The sequence below is a fragment of the Peromyscus eremicus genome, chromosome 1 (genome assembly GCF_949786415.1).
Source record: "Peromyscus eremicus chromosome 1, PerEre_H2_v1, whole genome shotgun sequence".
Classification (NCBI taxonomy): Eukaryota; Metazoa; Chordata; class Mammalia; order Rodentia; family Cricetidae; genus Peromyscus; species Peromyscus eremicus.
Window position 1 is genome coordinate 149,601,817 of NC_081416.1, and position 24,607 is coordinate 149,626,423.

Consider the following 24,607-nt stretch of genomic DNA (forward strand, 5'->3'; position numbering starts at 1 on the left):
ATCCTTTGAGAGGTCATTATGCCACACTTCTTCACACCCCCTTCTTCACACTTGCAACACTTCATTCACTCTCCTTGTACTCCATTGACAACCTTACTTCTTGCATTACCCAGAAAACACATAACCAAAGCCAGCCTGTGCCTGTGCCATAGGCTCTGCTTCACATATTTTCCATGCTTCTGTGTAGAACTAATTTTCCCTTGACCCAGGAATCTTTTTTTTACACACTCTTTCAAGCATTCTCTCTCCCTCCTGAGTTCTGATCACAGGTGAGTCTTAGGCAGTATGTTTACGTTTGATCTTGAATTGTATGTGAACAAAACCCTCTCAGCTTGGTCTCCCTCTCTATCCAATGTTACCATTTCTCTGCTTCTCTGTAAAGCACCCCCCAAAGGCTTCTAAACACTGTCTTCCCTTCTTCCTGTCTTGTTTCCTCTTGAGTTCTTCTTCTTCAGGTTTCTATAATTGCACCAAGGCAATTTTCAAAGGTCACCAAAGAGCTCCACATCACCGATTCTCAGTGTTAATATTTTATCTTCTTGGGTTTTCCACTCTTTTCATTGTAATCGGAAACCCCTCTCTTCAGAATTCTTCCCTGGGTTACTGTGCCCCAAGTCCAAACTCAGAGAAGTCTCTTACTCCTTACTCATATGCTCCAAATTAACAGTAGAGTCTATTAATTTTAGCTTTGTAGTGTGTCAAGAATCTGACAACTTTCACAATTCCCCAACTGTGAGCCTGTTCCCAGTTCTCACCCATGCCATATGATGGTCTACAGCAGGCTTCCCCATTCTGCCCATCCCAAGTCCATTCTTAACCCTGCTAACCAAGGTCATCCATTTGAATTAGATAGCATCAGTCCTCCACTCAAAATTCCCTGGAGCTTTCCATCTCACTTCAAGTAAAAGGCTGAGCCATGGGTTGATCTGTTGACCTAAGATGACCTATCTCCTTGATGCTATGCCCCAAACTACACCTATACTGTCTTTCTGACTGCTGTACTCCAGACTCGTCTGATCTTAGAGCCTTAGTGTACCCTGAGCACTCTACACTCCTACCCTCAGGCCTTTATATGTGCCATTTGTTCTCTCTCTCTCTCTCTCTCTCTCTCTCTCTCTCTCTCTCTCTCTCTGTATGTATGTGTGTATGTGTGTATACCCATGGCTTGGTTCTTCACCTCCTTTGAGTCTTTATTCAAATGCCCTTTTATCCTTTAAACTACCCAGTGCAGACCTCCCCTCATCATGCTCTTACTCCTGTGTTTTCTTCTTGCATTTTTCATGTTGCCTACATTTTTAATCTCTCCTTGTTGATGCTGCCCTATGAGGTCAGCAATTCTCCAGAATGTATCACCATGCTAAACCATCATAAATACTAATTACTTGTAGAGGGGAAGGAGGGATCATCATACTGTCAGTCTAAACCAAAACAGACAACATTAGAGCCAAGGTTAAGATGACAATCTGGCTTTCTGAGAACCAAAAAGTGGTGAAGATGAAGAGTTCTTTGTACTTACACAATTAGATGAGGACAGCATAGCTGTTGTGCTGACAGGAAGTGCTGCTGGATCTTCCCTTGGTTGGGTTTGGCCCATGGTGAAGAAGGGAGAATTACTGGGAAGAGCATTAAGCTGCCCTTCCATAAACAGCTGCTATGAGCCAGCCTTCATGACTGAAAAACATTATTTCAGTATCACATAAAACCCAAGAGGCATGATTTGCCTCATTTTTCTGAGAGGTTAAATTTCTATGTCAGGCTCTATGGCTTAGAAGTGGGATTTGTTTGCACTGAAATTTCATTGATGGGTAGGAAAAGGCAAGGTATGGGAAAGTTACTCTAGACTTCTCCCCAGATCCATCTTCTGAAGTACAGAATATTTAGATGATAGTTCATATATTTACTGTTTCAAGAAAATGTTTGCCAAGTATCCACCTCTTGAGCCAACATAGTACCCAAAGGGCTATAGAAGCAAAAACACGCCCTATGACCCAAGAATCTTACAGTCCTATTTGGAACATAAAACCAGTATGGTGGCCAGTAGACTGGAGTGCAAAATAGGGTCTGATTCAATGCTAAACTGTTTGTCAAATATATTTTGAGTAACATTATGATGGAGAAGATAGAAATACACACTCTTCTTCCATTTTGAACTTTTGAGTATGTTTCATGCTAGGTCTTATCCTAGTTTCTGAGAAGAGAGGAAGGAGGGGAAGGAGAAAGAGGAGGAGTAAGAAAAGGAGGATGAGGAGGAAAAGAAGGAGGAGAAGAAGGAGCAGCAACAGGAGGAAGAGCAGGAGAAAGAGGAGCAGGAAGAAGGAGGATAAATTGTTGATGAGGAAGCATTATTTTACTTAAAGGAAACCTGTAGAATTAGCAGATCCATAGAGAAGTTGAAAGTCAGACAGCAGAGCAGAGGTTCAGGGCTGGTGGCTAAGAGAATGGAGTACTGCTTTATGGTGTCAGAGCTTCTGTTTTGGGTGAAGGTAAGTTTTGGAAACAGTGGCAATGGTCATACAATACAGGGAATGTAATTAATGACACTAAATCTTACAACTAAGCACAGATAAAGTGGCAATTTTTTGTTATATATATTTTATAATAGTTAGAAGTTAATGATGTAATATAACAAAATATGTCAAAGTGTACACATCCAATATGTGAATTGTGGCATATGTGAACTGTATCTCACAAAACGTATTGGACTTAGCAAGAAAATGAAAGGTCTGTGGATACAGAGCAGCCTATCACAAAGCTAGGAAAACTCACTTAGCAGGTGAGTCTAAGCTAATGAAAATCAATTAAATAAGAGAAAAAAAACCACAAAATAAAAACCATAATACTTAGAGGTAAAAAAAATACTTAAAAAGTAAAAAAAAAAATCAAGTTGGCATAAGACATTTTGATAGCAACATAAAATAAGGCAAAAGTAGCATTTTCAGTAAAACTTAGATATAGTGGGGGGCGGGCTTTGCAGTTGACAGCCTTGCTGAGTCTTGGTGTATTATGCAGCTGTTGACATGCTAACAAGGTGTCTGGAACCAAGAAACCAACATGCAGGAAGGATGCAAGCCAGAGAGCATGAACAACTTCCAGAAGTTGCAAATACCTAAACGTACAGGATAATTCGAGCATTAGTATTAAGCGCCTGATGATTCCCAACCACTGTGTGCTGTGGCAAGAGAGTTGTTTATGAGTCTGTATGAAGAAATGAAGGAAGGTCAAAGCAGCCAGGGTGACGTGGATGTAACTTTCACTTGCTCGGGGGAGATATACCATGGAGTAACTAACTCTTCAGAGGTCCCAGACATCCTCTTTCAAACAACAACCTACGTTTCAACTTTGCTATCAATCTAGTGTGAAAATGCTGACATATCATTTTAAACATTTTATTTTATTTTTTAAAACATAACAATTTTACCTATTGATAAAGTAAAAGATAACATTTCAATACATTCATCAAGGTACTTCTGATCGTTAATTTTAAAAAATGATGTTTGCGTGTGTGTGCGCGCGCGCGCGCGCGCGTCTGTGTGTGCACGTGCGCATGCATGCACACAGACACTTCTGTACAATGGGGTGTATATGGAGGTTAGAGGATGACTTGCAAGGTCTGTTCCCTCCTCATACTATGTAGGTCCTAGAGATTGAACTCAGGTTTGTCTGGCTTGGGGCCAAGCACCCTTATCCACTGAGCCATATTGCTGGCCCCATTTCTTTACTTTAGAAACTTTGAGCTCCTCACTTTTAGTTCTTTATAAAATATATGACAGATTTTTGTGAAAAATATATGGGGATACTGGAACATTTTCATCTTGTGCTCTGGTACTCATTCTCCAAATTTTTACTCCTTGCTCTCTGGCTCCCCTTCTGAGAATCTAGTAGTGACTCCTTTAGTCTCTTTTACATTAACTTGATTATTTTTGCTTCCACATATAAGGATAAACATGAGGCATTTGTATTTCCTGTTTCTGGCTTCCTCCATTCACACAGTGTTCTTCAGTTCCAAACATTTGAATGATGAATGACTGATCTATACACGAGGCAGAAGGAATAAACCAGTTTATCCACTGGGTACCACTGTATAGTCATAGGGAGAGGACTGTATATAGAAACTGCTTAGAATAACATAGTAGAAGTGCCAAGTGCAAAAATAAGTGGAAAAGAAACCACTGTCCTTGAGCATGCATTCTGTTGCAAGAACTGGGTTAGGTCCTGGCATATAAGAACCAAGTTCTATTGTCCAGTTGTCCACAAGCTTCTGGTTATGTCACAGGGTGTATGTGAGGTAGGCACAGAAATCGAGGGAGGATGACAGCTTCTATCCCATGTGCATTGCAAGTGAGTTCTACGTTTTATTGCAGGAGCTTTATTGGAGTGCTGAATGTTTGACATCTGATCTGTTTTCTTACACGTTCTTGTGTTACTTAAAACATTCTGATTTTAAGTGACAGAGATCAACTTGAGTAACTTCAACTTGTTACATTCCCCCCTCTCTCTTTCCCTCTGTGTGTGTGTGTGTGTGTGTGTGTGTGTGTGTGTGTGTGTGTGTGTATCTGGTATAGCTTATGTAAGGAGCTGGCATGGTTTATTCAAGACTGCACCACACATGGGTTGAGACTAGAACTTGTAGCAGAGCCCGTCTGCCTCTTGGATCTACCTTATCTATAGCCCCCCTTCAGAACCTTCTTATCTTACCTAGTATTTTTTTTCTTTCTTTCACCTTCTTAATTTTTCTTTTATTTCTCAGCTTGGTCTTGGGAACTAAAGCAGTCACTTGTGTGTCCCTAATGATAGTCTTATTTGAGGCGTGTCTGAACACACTTTTAGTTTGTACCCTGTAGTCTGAACATAAAGGGGCCAACAAGACAGGGGGCAATTAAAACGAGGAGTAAAGACGTAGTCATCTCAGTGATTTTCTTGTTATTATCTGTGAATGCCTTATCAGAGATGGGCCATTATAGTTTAAATGGTGAGAAGAGTTTGAAAGGGGTTTGAAACTTCATCAGACACTTCCTGCTTCAAGTTGTAGCCCATTGTTTTCCAGATTCCAATTTCTTCCTCTACAATGAACAATAACTTTTTGATTAAACAGCTGGCAGTTACTATTGAATGCCTCACATTTAATAACAAAGTCTTCCTTCAGAACAGGAAATTTTATCTAAATTGCTTTGCTCTTCTTGGTGACTGAACTTCTAAAGTCTGACAGGACTGATAGCATGAAAAAACAAAAATTTCATTCAAGAAGACGATGATTACTTTTTAAAAGAAACAGCCTCGAACTAAATGAATAATTCAGAGTACATGCTGCAAAGCAGAAGTCAAGGCATATGCGTTGTCCTCTCTGTAAACATTATTAAAAAACAATCAAGTTTGTATTGACACATTTATATTGGGAAGACTGTAGACAGCAGCCGAGAGAGGAAGAGACCACGAGAAGCGCTATAGGAAGGACCTTCTTCATTGTATTCTGTCTTTCATGGGGCATCTACCATTATCCGGTTAGTACTGTGTGCTTTGCACCAGGCTACCACAATAAGCCCCTTATCTATTAGCCTCTACCCCAGCCTCAGCTCTTCCTTCCCTCCTGATGGTACTTATGCTTTGGTTGACTCACTTGGGACTTTGGCAGAGAGGAAGTAATAGACACCCAAGAGTCATTTTCCCGAGCTGCAAAGCAAAGCAAGGAGGAGTCAGAATGTACCTGGAGGAACAAATGGAGACCATCCATCTCACTAGAGTTTATATTTCTTTTTATTAAAATTTTGAAGTTCAAAATATGATTGCATCATTCCCCCTTCCCATTCCTCCCTCCAAACCCTACAACACACCGCCTCAACCAGGTCTCTTTCACATCATTGCCTCTTTATCTATCTATTTATCTATCTATCTATCTATCTATCTACTCACCTGTCATCAATCTCTCCACTTGCCATCTATGTAACAGTTGCTAGTGGATACAGTCAGGGCAACTCTTTGATTTCTTTGTATACTCCATAAAAGATAGGATGAGGAAAGATTTTTTTCCTTTGTATTGTTTTCCTATTCTCCCCCCCCCCATCATTCAAGTAGAAAAATATTTAGAAGTGGTCTTAGAGGAGGGGAATAACCTACTTGCATATTTCAAATTCCACCTTGGAAATGGCTTTTGGCCAAGCTCTAACTACTGAGTTACAAACTTTCTTGGCTGAAATACAGCTGTATCAGTGATGTATCAGGGTCTCCATGCAGATCTGACTGTTGTGTGGGGGCAGACAAGCCAGATAGCCACCAGAAATTCTTGACTACAGGAGACCAAGCTGGCACCTATAAGTCTGATTTCTGAGTGGCCCAGAAATTGATATCTTTAATAAACTCAAGAAGTTCTCTCATAGCCTAGCCAAGTATGGACCTTATCAAGAAGCCATACATTCAAAGTACATTCAAAGTCTACAAATCCAGTCTCCAGCAAGAGTCCCCAAAAGAGCCAAAGAATATGGATTATGTGTTAGTTTTTAGAGAAACCAGCATTTGGGACCAGTGTGTAGGCATGCAGGCTGTGGCTGTGTAAAAACAGAGAGAGAGAGAGAGAGAGAGAGAGAGAGAGAGAGAGAGAGAGAGAGAGAGAGAGAGAGAGAGAGAGAGAACTATTTTCTTTGTTCCTTACCATAGCTACTAGACCCTGACATATTTCAAACAACATGGGTTGTTTGGAAAATGTCAGTCACCAGGTCTTTGGGGAGCTCTGCTTTGCTCTGGGAAGCTTCAAGCTGTTGTATGAGGAAATATATTCTCTCACTGCTGACAGATGGCTTTTGGATGCTTGTATATTAATGTAACAAGTAGCAGATGGAGGTGGGATTAGAAGACATTCAATGTCCTTTCTGACCTAAGAGTCCCTGCTACCCAAGTATGTCCTATATGAGCAGCAGGCTTTTGATCTATCATAAGAAAACCATTTAAATCTTCATCTCAGGGAATAGCAAGACAGGTAACATGAGCAGCTAGCTGGGCTATCATTAAGCACTATGCACAGCACATTTTGTCTGGACCCCTGGAAAAGATGGGAGCAATGGCTGTGACCCCAAAATGTCGCTGGTGGCACTGTTGACAGAGTGGTTTGGGGACTCAAACTCAACTCTCCTTCACATTGTGACTTCTGAGCTGCTCACTTAATAAAGATTGAGAGTTGAAGTGGGAAGTGTGCTTTTCCAGTAGAGCCAAGTGGCTTCCATGAGGATTTTGGCAGTTTGTCTGAAAGTATTTCAAACTAAAGTATCTTTTAGGTTATTTGGTGAAGATAAGAACATCTCTTTTCCTTAATAACACTAATAACATTGCACTTGTAAAAAGCATTTATGACTTCATGAAATACTTTACAGACTATTATCTGGGTGTTTACAGAAAATCTGTATAAGATGAACTGCTATTAAAAGCACCTAGGCATGGTGGTATGCCTGTAATTCCAACACTTAGGAGATGGAGGCAGGTAGACCAGAAGTTCGATGTCATCCTGAGTTACACAGTGAGTTTGAGGTTAGCCTGGACTACATAAAACCATATTTAAAACAAAAGGTGCATGGTTGAAAAATCTGAGGTACGGTAACTTTCCCTAGGTCTCAATGTGTGAAGGAGAGAGGTAAGACATAATCAGAGGCTTGCTAACTCTAGCCCAGATGCTCCTTCTCAGTCTCACAATGTTTCTGAAATCTACTGGCTGGGGATTTTACTCTGCATGAGCAGAATCCACTGCAGAGCAGAAGGCAGTGTTGTGTGTTAAAGGTTTGCAACTGCGTTTGAATTTCGTTTTTGCCATTCCATTCATTTCAGGAAAGTCACTTCACCTTTGTGGGCATGAGTCAGTTGAGCAGACTGAGTGCCTATTATTAAGATTATTGCAAGGATGATAAAGTATGTACACTTACATACTATAGTTGGAGCTCACTCAAAGTTTGCTCCTGTGACTTTTGAGGCAGACTCTGTCTCTCTGAGTTTGACATTAACATGCTCTGCCACCCCATCAGCTGCAACGCTCTGCAGAGACAGGTGGTTCATGGATGCCAGCCTGCCTTTCTCTGTGCATTTTGCTCTGACTGCTAGAAAATCCATCTTAACTTGAGCCCAAAGTGCACTCTTATTGTTTCTACCTACTAGCATATGTACTAGTTGTTTGTCTTGTTGCTGTTAGAAAATGCTCAACAAAAGCAACTTAAGAAAAGTAACGATTATTTGTCTCACAGTTTGAGGGAACAGACTATATTGTGTTGGGGCAGGTATGGTGGCAGGAGTGTGAGGCAGCTGGTCATATTGGAGCCACCATCAGGAAGCAGGGAGAGGTGACCACTGGTAATTGGTGGCTGTCTTTCTCCCTTTTGTTCAGTCTCAGACCCTAGCCCATGGGCTATGCTACCTAGAATTAGGTTGAGTCTTCCCATCTCAGTTAATCTAATCTCAAAGGTCCCTCACAGATAATGCAGAGTTTGTCTTCTAGGTAGTTCTAGATCCTGTCAAGCTGACCACCGTGCATGTTTCCCTCCCTTGAGCCATTGGAGCAAATTTAACTCCTCTCCAGGGCGTCTTCCTCATATTTGAAGACTTTACTGTGATCACCCATCAGCCTTCAGACTAAGCCTCTCTCCTTCAGCCATTCATTTCTTTACAAGGCTCCTAGGTCCTTCACATTCTCAATTCCTTCTGAAGAGTGTCTGTTTATTTGGGAAATTCCGAGAATGACACATGATTATATGAGCAGATTAACTCCGATTGGAATATTTACCTTCTCATAGTCCAGTTTAAACTTCCAATCTTCTTTCGACAGTCTTGACTTTACTCACTGTTAGTGAAAAAGTGGTCCGACCTGCCCCACCCCCCCATGTTTCTTTCTACTCCTAGGTCTCACACGTTACGTTAAAGAGGCTTGTGTGCACTAAGCATGGAAGCTCTCAGTTTTTTCAGTGTTCAATTTCATCTTGAGTTGGCCTTGATTCCTGCCTGTTAATGTCACCTTTAATCCTGATGGTGTCACATCAAGTCTCTTATGACTAAAACTATAACACCGACTGTGTAGTTTCCCACAGATTCAAGACACACTGGTACTGCCAAGTCACAGACAAAATATTAAATATGACAGAATTACATGACTTTGCTATTTGACATTGATCCACAAATCTGAAGCATTTTAGATTGACTGTGGATTATGACCTCAGGAAGAAAAAAAGCGTTTGGGAAGAAGTAGTGGAAGGTGGGCTGGTGAAATGGCCTAGTTTGTGAAGTGCTTTCAGGACCTGAGTTTGAGCCCCAGAACTCACATTAAAAACAAAGTCAAGTGTGATGGTTTATACTGGTGATCCCAGAGCTGATGAGGCATTGACAGAAGTTCTCTGGGGGCTCCCTGGCCAGCCAGTCCAGCCTAATCAGCCAGCCTCTGGCCAGTGAGAGACACTGTCTCAGAAAACAAGGTGAATGACTCCCAAGGAAGGACATTTGAGGTTGTCTCCACACATGCCTCCACACATGCACAGAGTAGTGGGAGACATTCAGATACATAAGAACTGTGAAGAAGGGGCAGCATTGTTGACATGGAGGTTCCAGTGAGGAGAAGAAGAGGACAAATGGTAAGGTTGAGTTGCTAGGGAAGAAAAACATGGGTTTGATGAGTGTTTTGCAAGTCAGTAGAGCAGGTCACATGCTACCTGATCTTGGAGAAGACTCCTCTTTGGGGGTGTTTGCATGCAGCTCTGTGGTCTTCCTTGTGGGGTTTGATCAATCCCTTGTGAACACTGTTGCAGCCTCTGCTTCACACCAACAAAGACATCTCCTCACAGATTTCAACTGTGCCTCTTCCTTTGTGTTTGCACTTGTGTTGATTTTACAGCCAGCTGAAGAGAAGCATTTTGGAATCTTGCCCAGTTTCCTGCTTTGCTGCGGCCCTCTCTCCTGCGCCCTGCATGGCTTTAGCAGGGAGTCCAGTTTGTATGTGTAGGATGCACACAGCATTCACCAGCACAGCTCCTCTTCCTGTGACATTCTATTTCTCCATTCTAATGCCAGAGGTGCATTTTAAAAATATTATTGTTTGTTGTGTGTCATCTGGATTTGTTAAGCAGATTGGTAGGTGGGGACTGCAGAACTGCTTGTTGGGCATCCTCTCATGTCCTTCTGGTACAAGCGCTGTGGGCTGTGTGTTCCATGTTAGAAAATAATTACCAGCAGCCAGGCAACCTGACGGAAACTTAACAAGCAACTCACTGTGTGCACAGCTGGTGATGTGCCCTGTCATAGTAAAGAAACTTTGAGGAGCCTCTGGGTGTAGTGTAGACCTCTGGACTGAACACTCAACATTTGTGGGTATCAAGAATAATGATAATGACATCAGATGTCCTTTGTTTCTCTAGTTGCTCTTGTTATTCTCACACTTGCCCTGTGGGGCCGTCAGGAAAAAGTGTGTGCGTATCTTTCATAGCCTAAGGCAGAAAAAGGGCTTAGTGTGTGCAAGGTCTCCCATCACCACAGCAGTGGGACATCTGAGGGAAGTGATCTTGTGTTCATCAGAGGAAACTCTTGGGAGTGCCTTGACATTCTTCTGGGAAGAGGCTGCTCCACATAGCAAAGCAAGGTTGTTGTAACTTCTCTCCTCAGGAGTGCATGGAAGCTTTTCTTCTGTTGCAGGCAAAGCTTGAGATAAATGTCTTCATTCAATGCCTTGTTAGGGCTTCATTGTGTCTTAGTAAACAGGGATGTAGTACGGGTCAATCCATTTGCTTTACATTGGAAATTTATTCTTCTGTGTAATTAGGAAAGGTACTTGGGGTCTCTTCAGAGGTCTCTCTTTATCCTGGTTAAAAAAAACATCCAGTATCTCTTCATATGTTGTATTGTCCAATCCTTACATTGTGTAGTGTTGAGCCCCAATGGCTTTGTCTTTAAAACAGGAAGTGCCTGGCTCTGCCTCCCGAGTGCTGGGATTAAAGGCGTGCGCCACTACCGCCTGTGAGTTCGAGGCCAGCCTGGGCTACCAAGTGAGTTCCAGGAAAAGGCGCAAAGCTACACAGAGAAACCCTGTCTCAAAAAAACAAAAAACAAAAAAACAAAACAAAACAAAATAACAGGAAGTGCAAGTTTTCCATAGAATGTGGATTGATCTTTTAAGCAGGAGAATGTTCCTTTTCAAAGTCACACAAAGAAGGCTTACTCCTTCTTAGTATGAGTCCTAGATCCAATGGCTGATTTTCTCCAGACTGTCAGTTATCCTCAGCTGCTCACTCTTCTAAGGCAGGTTTTATGTTTGACTGAATATCTAATTTTGCATGGTGTTGTATTAGAAATGAGATGCTTATGCTTTACTCTCTTGATAGATGCTAATGGCATGTACAATTCCCATTACTCCCCCAATACCACTTAATAGTCAGCACCATGTTTAATGGCTCAAGTGAGCTCAAAGCCTCAGATATAGGACTAAGTGGGAATTAGGTTTTTCTCCAGTTAAAAGAAGGGATAGATTTCAGATGGGTGTAGAGTAATGCATTATTTGTGTCAGACAGACTATGAGGGTGTGATAAATTTGGTAAAAGCAAAAAGTTGTATATGATCTGAAGAGAAAGTACAGCATTGTTTGGGATGATGATAATGTAGCCAACTGAAGCTGTAAGTCACTGCTTATCAGGAGGTGGCTGCTGATCTAATTAATTTTCAAGTTGCCCACTGTTTCTCCTTTTTCCTGAAATACAGCTATCTGGCTTCTCTGTTAGCAACGTGTCTGCCTGACAGAGTTAAATTTGCTACCCCCCTCTCTTTTCTGGGTGGAAAACAATGAGACATGTTTGTCTTGCTTCTTTCTAGCTCTGTGTGTAAATCTCATGAGGTGGAGATGGCAGAGGGAGATAGGAGGAAGGGACGACCGTGTTTCACTCATCTCACCGGCTTTATTTATTTCCCTGAGGGTTATCTGCATGATGCAAAGTGCCTCTTCTGACTAGCTGTTTTCTCAGTCTGAATTATCCAGTTTTATGAATTACTTATCATCAAGTTTTGCCTTGGTGGGCTTTTACAACTATCTGACTACCGTCCTCCAATTTTGAAGATGCAGGAAGCATTCATTCATTCAGTCATTCAGTGTAGACATCTACTTTGGCTAGGCAGTTTTTTTGACACTGGAAATGCTGACTTGAAAATGACAAGGTCTCTGCTTGAAGGTGTCCTGTGGGGGGACAGAGTCAAAGGGCAAAGCGCCCATTTTGGAGCTATCTGTTTTGATGAGTGTAAGACAAGCTAAGTGCCGGAGAGTGACCAGGTGGCTGGGGAGTGCTTTTTTTTTGGGTTTTTTCGAGACAGGGTTTCTCTGTGTAGCTTTGCGCCTTTCCTAGAACTCACTTGGTAGCCCAGGCTGGCCTCAAACTCACAGAGATCCACCTGGCTCTGCCTCCCGAGTGCTGGGATTAAAGGTGTGCGCCACCACTGCCTGGCTGGGGAGTGCTTTGTAGAAGACTATTAGGGAGGATCTCTCAGTAAAGGGCACAATGGAGCAGACACAGGGCTGAGTCCTGAGGTCAAGGCTCCATTCCAACCAGAGGATGGGAGCAATGGCCATCAGGACATGCAGAAACAGCTTGAGAGTGAACACTCTGAGCTAAGGTCAATAGGATAGCTAAGTTCCTTTTGCCTCAGCTGGGAGGTTTGCAAACGTGAGCCCAGACAGGACCAGGGTCTTAGAGACACTAGTGTGCTGTGGAGATACAATGTTATCAGTCAAAAGGTTAGAGAGGGATTCAACGGGTTGTTCTAGTGTATATTCCCAGAGATCAGTAAGGCACCAACAAAGAAGGCAGTAAAAAGACCTAAAAATAATATATGGAATGTGTTTAAGGCCACCCTGATAAAGTAGCACAGAATAGAGACATCAGACACACTTGTCTTCTGAAAACTTTTCTCTGCAAATTGTCTCAACCTAGCAATGGTCTGTCTCAGTGAGGCTGTGGCGTGTCCCTGTCGCAGTCACAGGAACTTGCTTCTTCCTTCTAGATAAGTCAGTCAAGTTAGGACTTGAAATTTATTTGGATGAACTGTACTTTTATATTGCTATTGTAGAAAAAGATATTGGCTGACTTGTGACGTAAACATGCACTAGGAAATGCAGCCCCCCCCCTCCCCTTAGGAGTTTAGATACTTCATGAATTATCTAAGGGTGACCTCGCCCTGTGCTTCAGTATTTTCTCTGCAAATATTTACAGACTCTGCTTTCTGTAGTCGAACTTTTTGGAAAGCAATAGCTTGGCTATGGCTTCTGTAATGGCATCTCTTCATTGAATGTATAAACAGGCAGTGCAGGAGAGTGGCCACAGCATAGAGCTCAAAGCCCAGCATTTGCAGCTGATGCACCATGTCCTGGCTGTTAGTTAGTCTGGCTGATATCCTTTATACAGTTTTTTTAATAGTGTGCCTTTAACCTTCTCAGCGTTGCTATGTATGCATTCAATTTGCTGATTCTGCCTACTGTACCAATTCTCTAGTGAGTCTTGCCTTTCCGAAGACATTGGTTGTCAAGGAGGCAGCATCTTGCATTTCTCCTTGGCTCAAAGAGGAGACCCTGGTGGGTACTGGGAGTACAACATTGGAGCACCAGTGTGGTACACGTATCCTGTGGGTCACCTGGTCCTGGATGATAGTGACAGACCTCAGATATTTGCTTCCTCTTGTTTTTAAGGCACAAGGAGTTGCCATGGTCAGAAGACGGGCAGGATGGGAGGTTGGTCTTTCCTATTGTTCCATCCTCCACTCACTCAAACACTCTATCCACATTGGTGAAGGGGCCTCCCCGCTCAGTGGAGATGGGCTAGGAGTATAGTGAATATAGGGAAGAAAGCATCTGCACCTGGAACTCCTCTCACCCTGACAGAGGTGAACGCTTGAAAATGCAGGCTAAGGTAAACGGTTTGACAGCATTTTCAATTTATTAGGCAAACAGCCTTGTAGAAAATTGTTTCTGCCTCTTCCTCTAAACACAGTGGTCTCCATTTCTCTCTAGCCTTTTTCGTATCCACCAAAGTCAAACATAATTTTTCCATCGTTATCTCCACAGTGCATAAATAACTTTATATTTTATGTCCTCTAGTGAAACTTATTTTGTATATATTTTTCCATTTTCACAATCTGCATATTTATCATTTTTAATGACTGTAGTAAATTCTTAGAAGCTGATATATTTTATAACTTGCGCTTTTTTCTCTTTTGCTGTTATTTGGCTTGTTTCTAGTTTTTCCACTATATTGAAGTTGGGAACTCTTTAAGAAGAAGGATGTAATATATTGTTGCACTAAAGCAGCTTTGACAAATTGTTTCATCCAAAAAGATTCATTCAACACACAGAAAAGATTGAATTCCTGTGAAGAAAACATAGCCTATCTTCTTAAGGGAAATGTATATCTCCTTAATTATGTTTTGAGTTTCCATTTATAATGGAGAGATAATTAGTGGGAAAAGCCCTGATGTGTTTCATGTTCCCAACAAGGGTTTGCACGCAGTCTTCCAAATTGCAGTTCTGGAAATGCAGTTATGAGCTGCACAGCTTGGATAAAAGGCTGTAGTATGACAGCCCCGATTACAACAGTTTCATCATCTTTCACTTTCCTTGTACAATTGGAAGTCTTCAGTTCTTCCACATTTTCCTTCTGAGAACCTTCTAGAGAAACACTTTACCCTCCACCATCTAGCAAGGGGCAGTCAGCTCCATCATGGTGTGGAGGTCCTGACATACATGAGGAATGACCCAAGTAAAGGATGTGGAACGCAGGAGTAGATAGGGCTCTCACTTGGAATTGAAATGTACAGCTCTCTCCATCTCACCCCATTGAGAGTCATCTGGACTTCCAGCACTGTGATGCTAATCTTGGCAGTCAACCTGACACATCTGAAAAGAGAGAACCGCAGCTGAGGAATTGCCTCTATCAGATTGGCCTTATGGACATGCGGGGGGCGGGGGGGCGCGGGCGGGCATTTCCTTGATTAATGATTGATGTGGGCCATTGTGGGTGGTACTATCCCTGGGCAAGTAGGCCTGGGTTGTATAAGAAAGGAAGCAGACTGTGAGCCTGTGAGCAAGCCAGTGAGCACCATTCCTCCATGGTTTCTGCTTCCAGCTTATGCAAGTTGAGTAAACCCATTCCACCCAAGTTGATTTTTGTCACAGCAAACTAGAACAGGTACTGAGTGGTGTTTGCCATGCGGAAAATGGAGGCTTGTGATCAGCTGGTCTCTAGAAAGCATAGATTTTAAGATCTCACTGATTAGCTGGTGTTGGCAGGGCAGAACCAAGACAGTGAGTTGTTCCTGAAATCCCATCTTCTGTGTGAGTATGCCTGGGATATGTTAGGTGTTCCAGGATGCTGTCTTCAGTTTCATGTACAGGACTGTATGTGTCCATCTGTCCAAACCTCATTGCTTTATTTTTCCTATTGCTCATTGTGGTGTTTGGAGCATAAGGCATGTTTAATCAACCTTGTGATTGAGTATCGATGTGATGTCTTAATGGGCAGTTTCTATCCAATCATTTATAGGGTTCTTTTGGGTGTTGTAGAAGTGAGCAGTGGCTACATCCCCAAAACTAGAGTGCAACAGATACTTAGGTTACCTGGGCATTGGAGCCCAGAGATGAGGGCTTTACCACAGTGCTGGACACATACTTTATCCCTGCTGGCTGCACTCAGTGAACATGCTTACATTCTCTCTACCTCAGCTCTTCTACCTGTAACATTTGGATAAAATCACTTTCCTTCTCTGCAGGGGTAATTGCTCAGAGTAGACATTCCAAATGCTGTTTTCTTATTCACACCCCTAACTCTGTGGTAAGGGAGAAAAGAAAGACACAAGGTGCCTAGACAATGTGCCCAGCACTGTCATGAAGAAGATCTCTCTCATGGGACCTGCCACTTAAAATGTGCCACATATTAACCTCTTCAAACTAACAGCTATGTACAAGTATGCAACCAGCATGGCACCTCTGGGGTCTGCTTCAAGTCCCTCTATTAGCAACTATGTTCATTGTTCCTACAGGATCTACGAACGTGTGATAGACCCTCCAGAGACCAACCTTCCTCCAGGAAGCAACCTGTGGCTTGGGCAACGCAACCAAAAGCATGGCTTTTTCAAAGTAAGCTCTGATTTTCATGTATGTTGAGAAATGCTCCGTTTTCTTTTTTTCTATAATTTTTTTAATTTTATTTTGCAATACAATTCAGTTCTACATATCACCCATGGATTCCCTTGTTCTCCCCCCTCCCGCCCCCTCTCTCCTTCTCCCCAACCTACCCCCTATTCCCACCTCCTCCAGGGCAAAGCCTCCTCCGAGGACTGAGATCAACCTGGTAGGCTCAGTCCAGGCAGGTCCAGTCCCCTCCTCCCAGGCTGAGCCAAGTGTCCCTGCATAAGCCCCAGGTTTCAAACAGCCAACTCATGGAATGAGCACAGGACCCGGTCCCACTGCCTGGATGCCTCCCAAACAGATCAAGCCAATCAACTATCTCACCCATTCAGAGGGCCTGATCCAGTTGGGGACCCCTCAGCCATTGGTTCATAGTTCATGTGTTTCCATTCGTTTGGCTATTTGTCCCTGTGCTTTATCCAACCTTGGTCTCAACAATTCTCGCTCATATAAACCCTCCTCTTTCTTGCTAATTGGACTCCCAGAGCTCCACCTTTTCTATAATTTTAATTAGAATATATTCTAATTATAATTAAATCATTTCTCCCTTTCCTCTTCAGCCTCTCTCACATCTCCCTGACCCTTCCTCTCAAAATCATGGCCTTTTTTATTATTATTATTGTGGTGGTTTGAATGAGAATGGCCCCCATAGGCTCCTATATTTGAAAGTTGGTCCTCAGTTGGTGGAACTGTTTGGGGAGTATTAAAGGTGTGGTTTGTTGGAGGAGGTGTGTCACTAGGGGTGGGTTTTGAAGTTTCAGAAGCCCATGCAATTTCCAGTAAGTTCTCTCAGTAAGTTGCCTCGTGTTTGTTGTCTCAACATGTAAGCTGCCACCTCCTGCCCAATACCATGCCTGCCTGCCTGCTGCCATGTTCCCTGGCATGATGATCATGGACTCTACTGCCCCCTGGAAGCATGAGCCCTAAATTAAATGCTCTTTTGTAAGTTGCCTTGGTCATGGTGTCTCTTCCTAGCAATAGAAAAGTAACTAAGGCAGTTATTAATGTTATACATACATGCATAAATATAACATGCTGAGTCCATTGGGTGTCATTTGTAGGTGTATAATCTCAGCACTAACTCCTTGGCGTTGGATAATCAATTAGGGGGAGTTCATTCCTGGGAAAGTAATTCTCCCTCTCTCAGCAGTGGTTAGTTGCCCATAGTTCATTGTCAGTGAAGGGGTCCCTTGAGAGTTCTTCCTTCCACATTTGCATGTTTATTGGTGTTGTTATTGTTTGGGGGCTTGTTAGGGAGCCACATTGTTGTGGCATCATGGGTAAAGCTTCTCTGTGGTGTCTAGGAGACACAGACTCATAGTGACTTCCCGAGCCTCTGGCTCTTACAGTCTTTCCACCCCCTCTTCTGTGATGTCCTCTATGCTTTAGATCCTGGCAATGTTGCTGGTTGTATGTACACAATTATACCAGTGGAAGGGCATGGTAATGACTATTGAACACTTACAGAATACACATGGTTATTATTCACTCCCTTAATGGCATAATGATTCTACAAAGTTAATATTTTGAAACTAGACAGAGAGCTAAGTGGTTTACCTTAGGACCTCACTGTATTGCATGCCCCTTGGATAAACCACTCAGCTTTTTGTCCTTGGTGATCCAGAGCAAAAATGACTCTTTGGGTGCATCTTATTAAACTCTTAATTCTGGGAGATTCAAATAACTGGTGCTATATATTTACATGTTTGAATACTTGATTCCCAGTTGGTGGAACTGTTTGGGAAGGGTTAGAAGACGTGGCCTTGTTGGAGGAGGTATGTTACTGGGACCTAGTTCTGAGGTTGCCAAAGACTATGGCCAGAACCACTGGAGCTAGCTTTCTTGGCTGGCTTCCTGTTTGTGGATTGAGATGAGGGCTCTCAGCTGCTGATCTAGCTGCCTGCCACAGTACCTTCAATCACTGTCATAGATTCTAATCCTCTAGAATTGTAAGCACGATTAAACTCTTTCTTTTTTATAAGTTGCCTTTGTCCTGGTGTTTTATCACGGCAATAGAAAAGATTGGGTCTATCATCAGCATACATGTTAATTGAATCTGGGACAAGTACCTATTCTTACACATCTATTCAAAAATCTCAGCTTCTTTGAGTTTGGTTTTCTTGGCTATGAAGACGACATAGTAACTGCATTGTTGTGTTTTTTATTTTTTCTTTTGTGGAAACATAAAGGTACTGTGATAAAATGAACTGAAAACTTAACACCATGAAATTTTAAAATACTCTTGTTCGGTAAAGAATGACAGATTTTGCCTCTGGCAATAGGACAGACTTGATATTTTAAAAGTCCTCCTGATTTGAAATACTTATAAATGCCTGACAAAATACAGGTGAAATCTTTTAAGATTCATCATTGTACTTACCGAAAAATCCCTAGGGACTAAATAATATGGAGAAGAGATAAGAACCAGGAGAATATATTCCAAACTAGAAACATAGCACCTTGTTTTTTCCTTTAAAAATTAAGATATAATTTACACATAGTAAAAGTTGCCTCTCTTAATGTACAGGTTTGTGATTTTGAGAAATTTTAGTTCATCCATGCAAATGATATGAAGATAAAGAGTTAACTCCCAACATCTCCAGGTTTCTCCTCCTGTTCTTCTTATCTCGAACCACTTGTCTGTTCTGACTCTTTAATTTTGTTTTTCCAGAATGTTCTATAAATGAAATCAGTTGTTCATATAGACATTTGTATAATTATGCACATTGGAATTCACCCAGGTTCTTATGTTTATGGGTGGTTTACTTTTTTTCTATTGTTGAACAATGTCCCAGTTTTCCAGTATGAATAAACTACAGTATATAACTTTACTTTTTGTTGCTATGATAAATATCATGACTGAGCAATTTAGGGGAAGAAAAGATTTATTTGGCTTCTACTCTATATTATAGTCCATCATTGATGGAAGTCAGGGCAGACACTCCAGCTGGAACTGGAATCAGAAACTATAGAGGAGTGCTGCTTGCTGGTTTGCTCTCAGACTTATAATTAGGTAGCTTTATTATATAGACCACGACTGCCTGTGAGGAAATGGCATGACCCACAGCAGGCTGGACACCCCCAACCCCAGTGTCACTTGACAGTTAAGAACATCTCCCATAGACATGCCCACACACCAGTCTCATCTGAGTGACCCTCGATTGAGACTCTCATCTCAGGTGACTCTGGGATATATCAAGTTGATAATAAAAGCTAACAAAGACATACACACTTGTTAAGCCATTTCTCAACTGATATAAAATTGAGTGCTTTTCAATTTTTAGCACTTATAAATAAAGCCACTATCTATTTGCAGATAGATTTTTGTGTGAGTAAAAGGTTTTGTTCACTTATGTAAATATGTAGGTGTGAGATCACCAAGTCAGAAATCAATGTTCAAATTTATAGGAAACTGCCAAATTATTTTACAAACTGTGTGAGGCATTTTGTACCCCTATTACCAGTGTACGAAAACTCTAGTTGGAATACTGAATTCCAACAGTCTAGAGAATTGGATGGAAACTTCTGAACTAAAGCTAGGGCTCAGAGGAGGGGAGGCAGAGGGAATCTATTACTCAGCAAGCCAGATAGTCCAGAAACCAACCTGATCCCCCCTCTTCTCCAGATGAGAAAAGAGGATGCTTTCTGAGAGTTTAACCCCTGCCCTGTCATCATGTGGGTGCCACCCTAGGTTTAATGCATCCTTGAATATAAATGATCTTCAGGTGGTCCTTGGTTGGTACCTTGCGGTTTCTGATGAATAATGCAAATTAACTTTGGAGAAGTCACCCTCCAAGTATCCCACTGACTAATTGTTGAAAGTAGGGGTTTATGGGTGACAATGTGAAAGAATGAGATATTGTTTGATTAGTCCTTCAAGGACTACAGAAATGAAATTAGCAATTTTTTTTAATCCCTAGATTTGAGATGGGTAGAGAAGCACAACATTAAAGAATGTATTCTAACCAGAGATGATAAATTTGACTGGGAGTGATTGAACTGAAAACATTTTTAGAAATGAAAACTCTAGTTGTTGGGTGAGATAAGACTTGAGAGTTTGCTAAAGTGAGTCTGCTAAACATTAGCTGAGACACAGGTGGGGAGAGCATCCATGCAAGGGCATTTATTGCAAAGGTCATTCCTCTGATAGCTCTGCAGAGGTAAGGAAGGAAAGAAGAAGTTAAAATGCAGAAAATAAAGATAAATATAAATTTTATATACCTGTTTAATGTGTGTTCACAGATACGTATATATGTATGGGACCTACTACATATTCAAATAGATATCTAATACATGCATTTATATAGATACATGTTACATATTTATTTGCATACCTTTGTGAAAAAATTAGGAATACAGAATGTTTAATTAATTTCCTAGTTAAATTTAGAGAATTTAAGAGAGAAAAATGTTACAGGAGCTATTATAAATATAATTGTTAAGATTTTTCTGCATTGTCAAAACACGTTGAATATCGTTACTGAAAGTCAAAGGAATGCACACTGTGTTACCTGTCACAGGCCACCAAGGCACTTAGAAAATTAAGAATAGTGTTACTTAGCTCCGAGGGCCAGTAGCATTTCTGTTTTTGATTGGCTAGCCTTGTGCCTGCTGGGTTCCCTGGAGAGCCTGTGGTCAGCTGGCCCCTCAGCAGGTGGCAAGGTGAGCCAAGATGCCCCTTCATGCTCCTTCCTCTGGCATCTCACTCTCCAATGGCAGAGCTCAGGCATCTTCACATGGTAGCCTTAGGACTCTGAGCATCGGGATAAAGCAAGATCCGGTATTTGTGCAATCAAAGGCTATGTTGATTGATCCCATGGTTAATGGGTCATTGTCCAAAACAAGTCACGTGGTAGAATCTGTAGTCCAGGGGTAAAGAAGTAGAGTTCCTCTCTCGAAGGGCTGCTTTGCCGTAGTACATTGCAAACCTCGAATGTAAGGAGGAAAGGACTCTTTGAAAGATTTTTAATAATGTATTATACAAAGAAGATATTAGAAGTAGCCAATGAAAAAGACAAAATTTTAAAGCAAAAGAATGGCTTGGATGAAAAAGATAGATTTTAAATAGCAAAAGCAGAAGTCAAAAGACAGGATGGAACAATTTTCAAATTTTGGGGAGGAAACAACTATTCAAAGTAACTGTGCAGACACAGCTTAATGTGTAGCTGAGGATGATGGTAAGATAAAAACATCAGAAGAAAAACAAAACTCTTGGTTTATGACCAATAGGTTTTAATTTAAAAAAAATATCTCAGAAGAAAGCATATATTGTTAAATAGGTGAAGAATCAGTAGAGATGTGTTGGAGAGATGGCGCAGTAGTTAATGGTGTCTGTCGTTCTTTGAGAGGACCCAGGTTTGGTTCATAGCACCCATGTTGGGAGGCTTACAATCACGTGTAAACCCAAGTCCAGGTGACATCCTCTTCTGGACTCTGTAGGCATCTTCCTTTGTGTGTTCATACCCACACACAAACACATACCACACACACACACACACACACACACACACACACACACAATTTAAAACAATCTTAAAAAATGAATTGGTAAAGAAATATTGAGAGCATTCACAAACATGGATAATTATTATTTGATTAGTAATAATGTTACCTAATTTTAGAAAAATAAGATTAGAAATAGCACCAGAATTACAATAAGAATTATTTGAAGCACAAAAAGAATGGAGGAATTGACTCACTTTTGTAGATGTTAAGTTTATATGTGAAAAATGTAAACCAAGGCCAAATAATAGAAATCATGTTAAATGACAAAGTTAAGTATAAGAGAAAGTGGGGATTAAGACAAACTATCCACCAAACAACCTCTCCATCAGTCTGGATCTAGTGGCATGTCCCTGAAGCCCCAGCTCCTTGGTAGGCTGAGGCATGAGAATCACTTAAGCCCATGAATTTGAGAACAGTCTGAATGGCAGAGGTGAAGCCCAGTCCCAAATCCTCCATTGGCCAGAACTAAGGTGGGAAGAGAGAAATATTTAACATAGACTAGCAGGTCAAACACTCTAGTTCTGAATAGTCATAGTTGAGCAATGATTGGTGAGCCTGCCAGGCTCCAGTGGAGAGTCCCAAACCCAGGGGCACACAAAAGGTTCTGGTTGAAAGCAATGGTTCTCAAAAGAAGACAAGAAGACATGGATGTGGGGGATCTGTAGGGAGAAGAGGTGGCTGATGGGGGGAGGGAGACGAGGGAGGAGGTGGGGAAGAGGGTAATCAGAATGCACTGTTAACGTGTGTGAAAACAACAAGCGACACATTTAATAAGAAAACCTTTATTTATTTTTTTGAAAAATACAGAAAAGGTACTCAGATGCAGGGTTAGAACTGTGGGTTCAAATGGACTCCTAAGATTCAGTTCATGCTGTGCCTCCTTAATGCAGCAGCTATTTGAAACGTTAACAGGAAAGCAGTGTTTTACAAAGAAAAATGGGTCAAAAGTAGCTCGAGGAGGCTGGGGAAGCACTGAGGACATCAATTTCAAAGCCCAGAGGTTACTGCACATCCATAAACAACTCGACAAGTGCACAGGCTTAATGAGGGACCCTCAAAATGTGTGCATCAGCAGGGTAGCGTGGAGGGGAAGGATAACTGTGGTGGATAGGATAGGGTGCTTCATCATCTGAGGTTCCCAGGAGGAACAGCTAACTTTGACTCTTACTTTGCCCCTTGTGTGAAACCAATTTCAATTCAAAAGTCCAACCCAAAACAGGAGTGAAAGTTACCATAGAAGAATATCTTTGCTGCCTTGCTGTGGAAAAGGAAGCTTTAAAGAGAACATAGTAACCACAAAGAAGTAGGTGGCTACAGTGGAATTTATTAAAATAATGAAATGGATTCTTTTTAGTAAAAACACATTACTAAGAGTAAAAAAAAGGCACATCATAACACAGTTGGAGCTGTTACTAGCAGTTACATTCTCCAAAGAACTTTGATCCACACCAATGTAGAGAAGCCTTCAAGTCAATGAAACATCCGTCTAACTAAAGAGCAGACACACATGCTTTCAGGCACATCACAGAAGGGAATACCCAAAAGGCTGGTAAATGCAGGAAAAGGAATCCATCTGATTAGTAATCAGGGTGAGAAAACCATATCGGGATGCTACTGAATTCTGATCAGAAAGCGAACCTTAACAAGACTGACATGAGCAGGTGTTTTGCTGGAATGTGGAGCAACTAGAACCTTCATTAAGACTGACATGAGCAGGTGTTTTGCTGGAATGTGAAGCAACTAGAACCTTCATTCACTGTAAGTGTGAGTGCAAAATGGCTTAAATGATATGGAAAGATGTTTAGTATATGCATGTGTGCATTAATGAAATAGACATCTGTCTGTTTATGACCAAACAAGAATAATATTCCTTAGTATAAACCCATCACACATGCCTGCATGCATGTACTCACACAGACAAAAATGTTTTTATAAAGATTTATTTATATTTGTTTTATGTTTATGAGTGTTTTGCCTGCATGTATGTATGTGTATCATATGGGTTCTGGGAATAGAATCCCATTCTTCTGAAAGAGCAGCAAGTGCTCTTTAGAGTCATCTTTCTAGTCCTATAAAATGTTTTTAACAGCAATATCCATAACAGAAAAATAAAGAAACCCATTGCAAGTATGAGCTGTGTGAATTGCAGCATTATTAAGAAGTATATTCCATGCAGTAATTAATACTGTGTAGTGGCCATGTGGTTGAACCTCACAGGTAGTGAGTTCACAACAGAGTGGACAGAGTGCTCACTGTTCTGCTAAACTGATGCTCAGGAAGGGACCTGATATGCAGTGCTAACACCCAGGCTCTTGCTGGGAAGGGAGGAGTGAGGGCTAGGATGGAGATAAGGGGCCTGTGAAGTATCATCCAGGCCTTGATTGTTGAATTAGGTAGCAATTCCATAACACGTTCAGGCCAGGTTAACTCATCAGTGGTACCTTTATGATTTATGTATTTTTATGTGCACATTATTCTTTGATGAAGATACTAAATACATATACCTATATGCATAATAGGTAATGTAAGGAAAATGAGTAAATCTATCAACTGAGTGATTTTTTAGTGTATTCCAATGAGTAATCTATGGATGAAGCAGGCAAAAGTTAGTAAACATATGAGTGACACAACCTACTTATCATAATACTTATCATATCTGTGTCACACTGTCTATAAATTCAGTAACTAACACATAACACAATTAGCAAACTATATCTCTATAAAAATCATACATGGGATCACTGACAACACAAAAGCCACAGATGAGTCTTCACAGGACTCATGGGGATGATTCATGGATCACGTTCTATGAGGACAGTGAAATTTCATTACAGCAGTAGTGAATCTGGGGGAAGTAATTGACACCTCACTTTTAATCATGTAGGGATGTGGAGACCTTCTTGAATGTCAGTCTGGTATGCTGTGGTGGCGCAC

At 41.4% G+C, this 24,607-nt stretch overlaps 1 protein-coding gene across 1 annotated transcript in view; it reads left to right on the forward strand.

Moving 5' to 3' along the window:
• The window catches only part of Nell1 (neural EGFL like 1), an 806,688-nt gene that overhangs the window by 139,265 nt on the left and 642,816 nt on the right, over positions 1-24,607 (forward strand). The window contains exon 5 of the mRNA XM_059253364.1: positions 16,021-16,117. Coding sequence (XP_059109347.1) covers positions 16,021-16,117 — 97 coding nt within the window. The remainder of the gene's footprint in view (positions 1-16,020; positions 16,118-24,607) is intronic.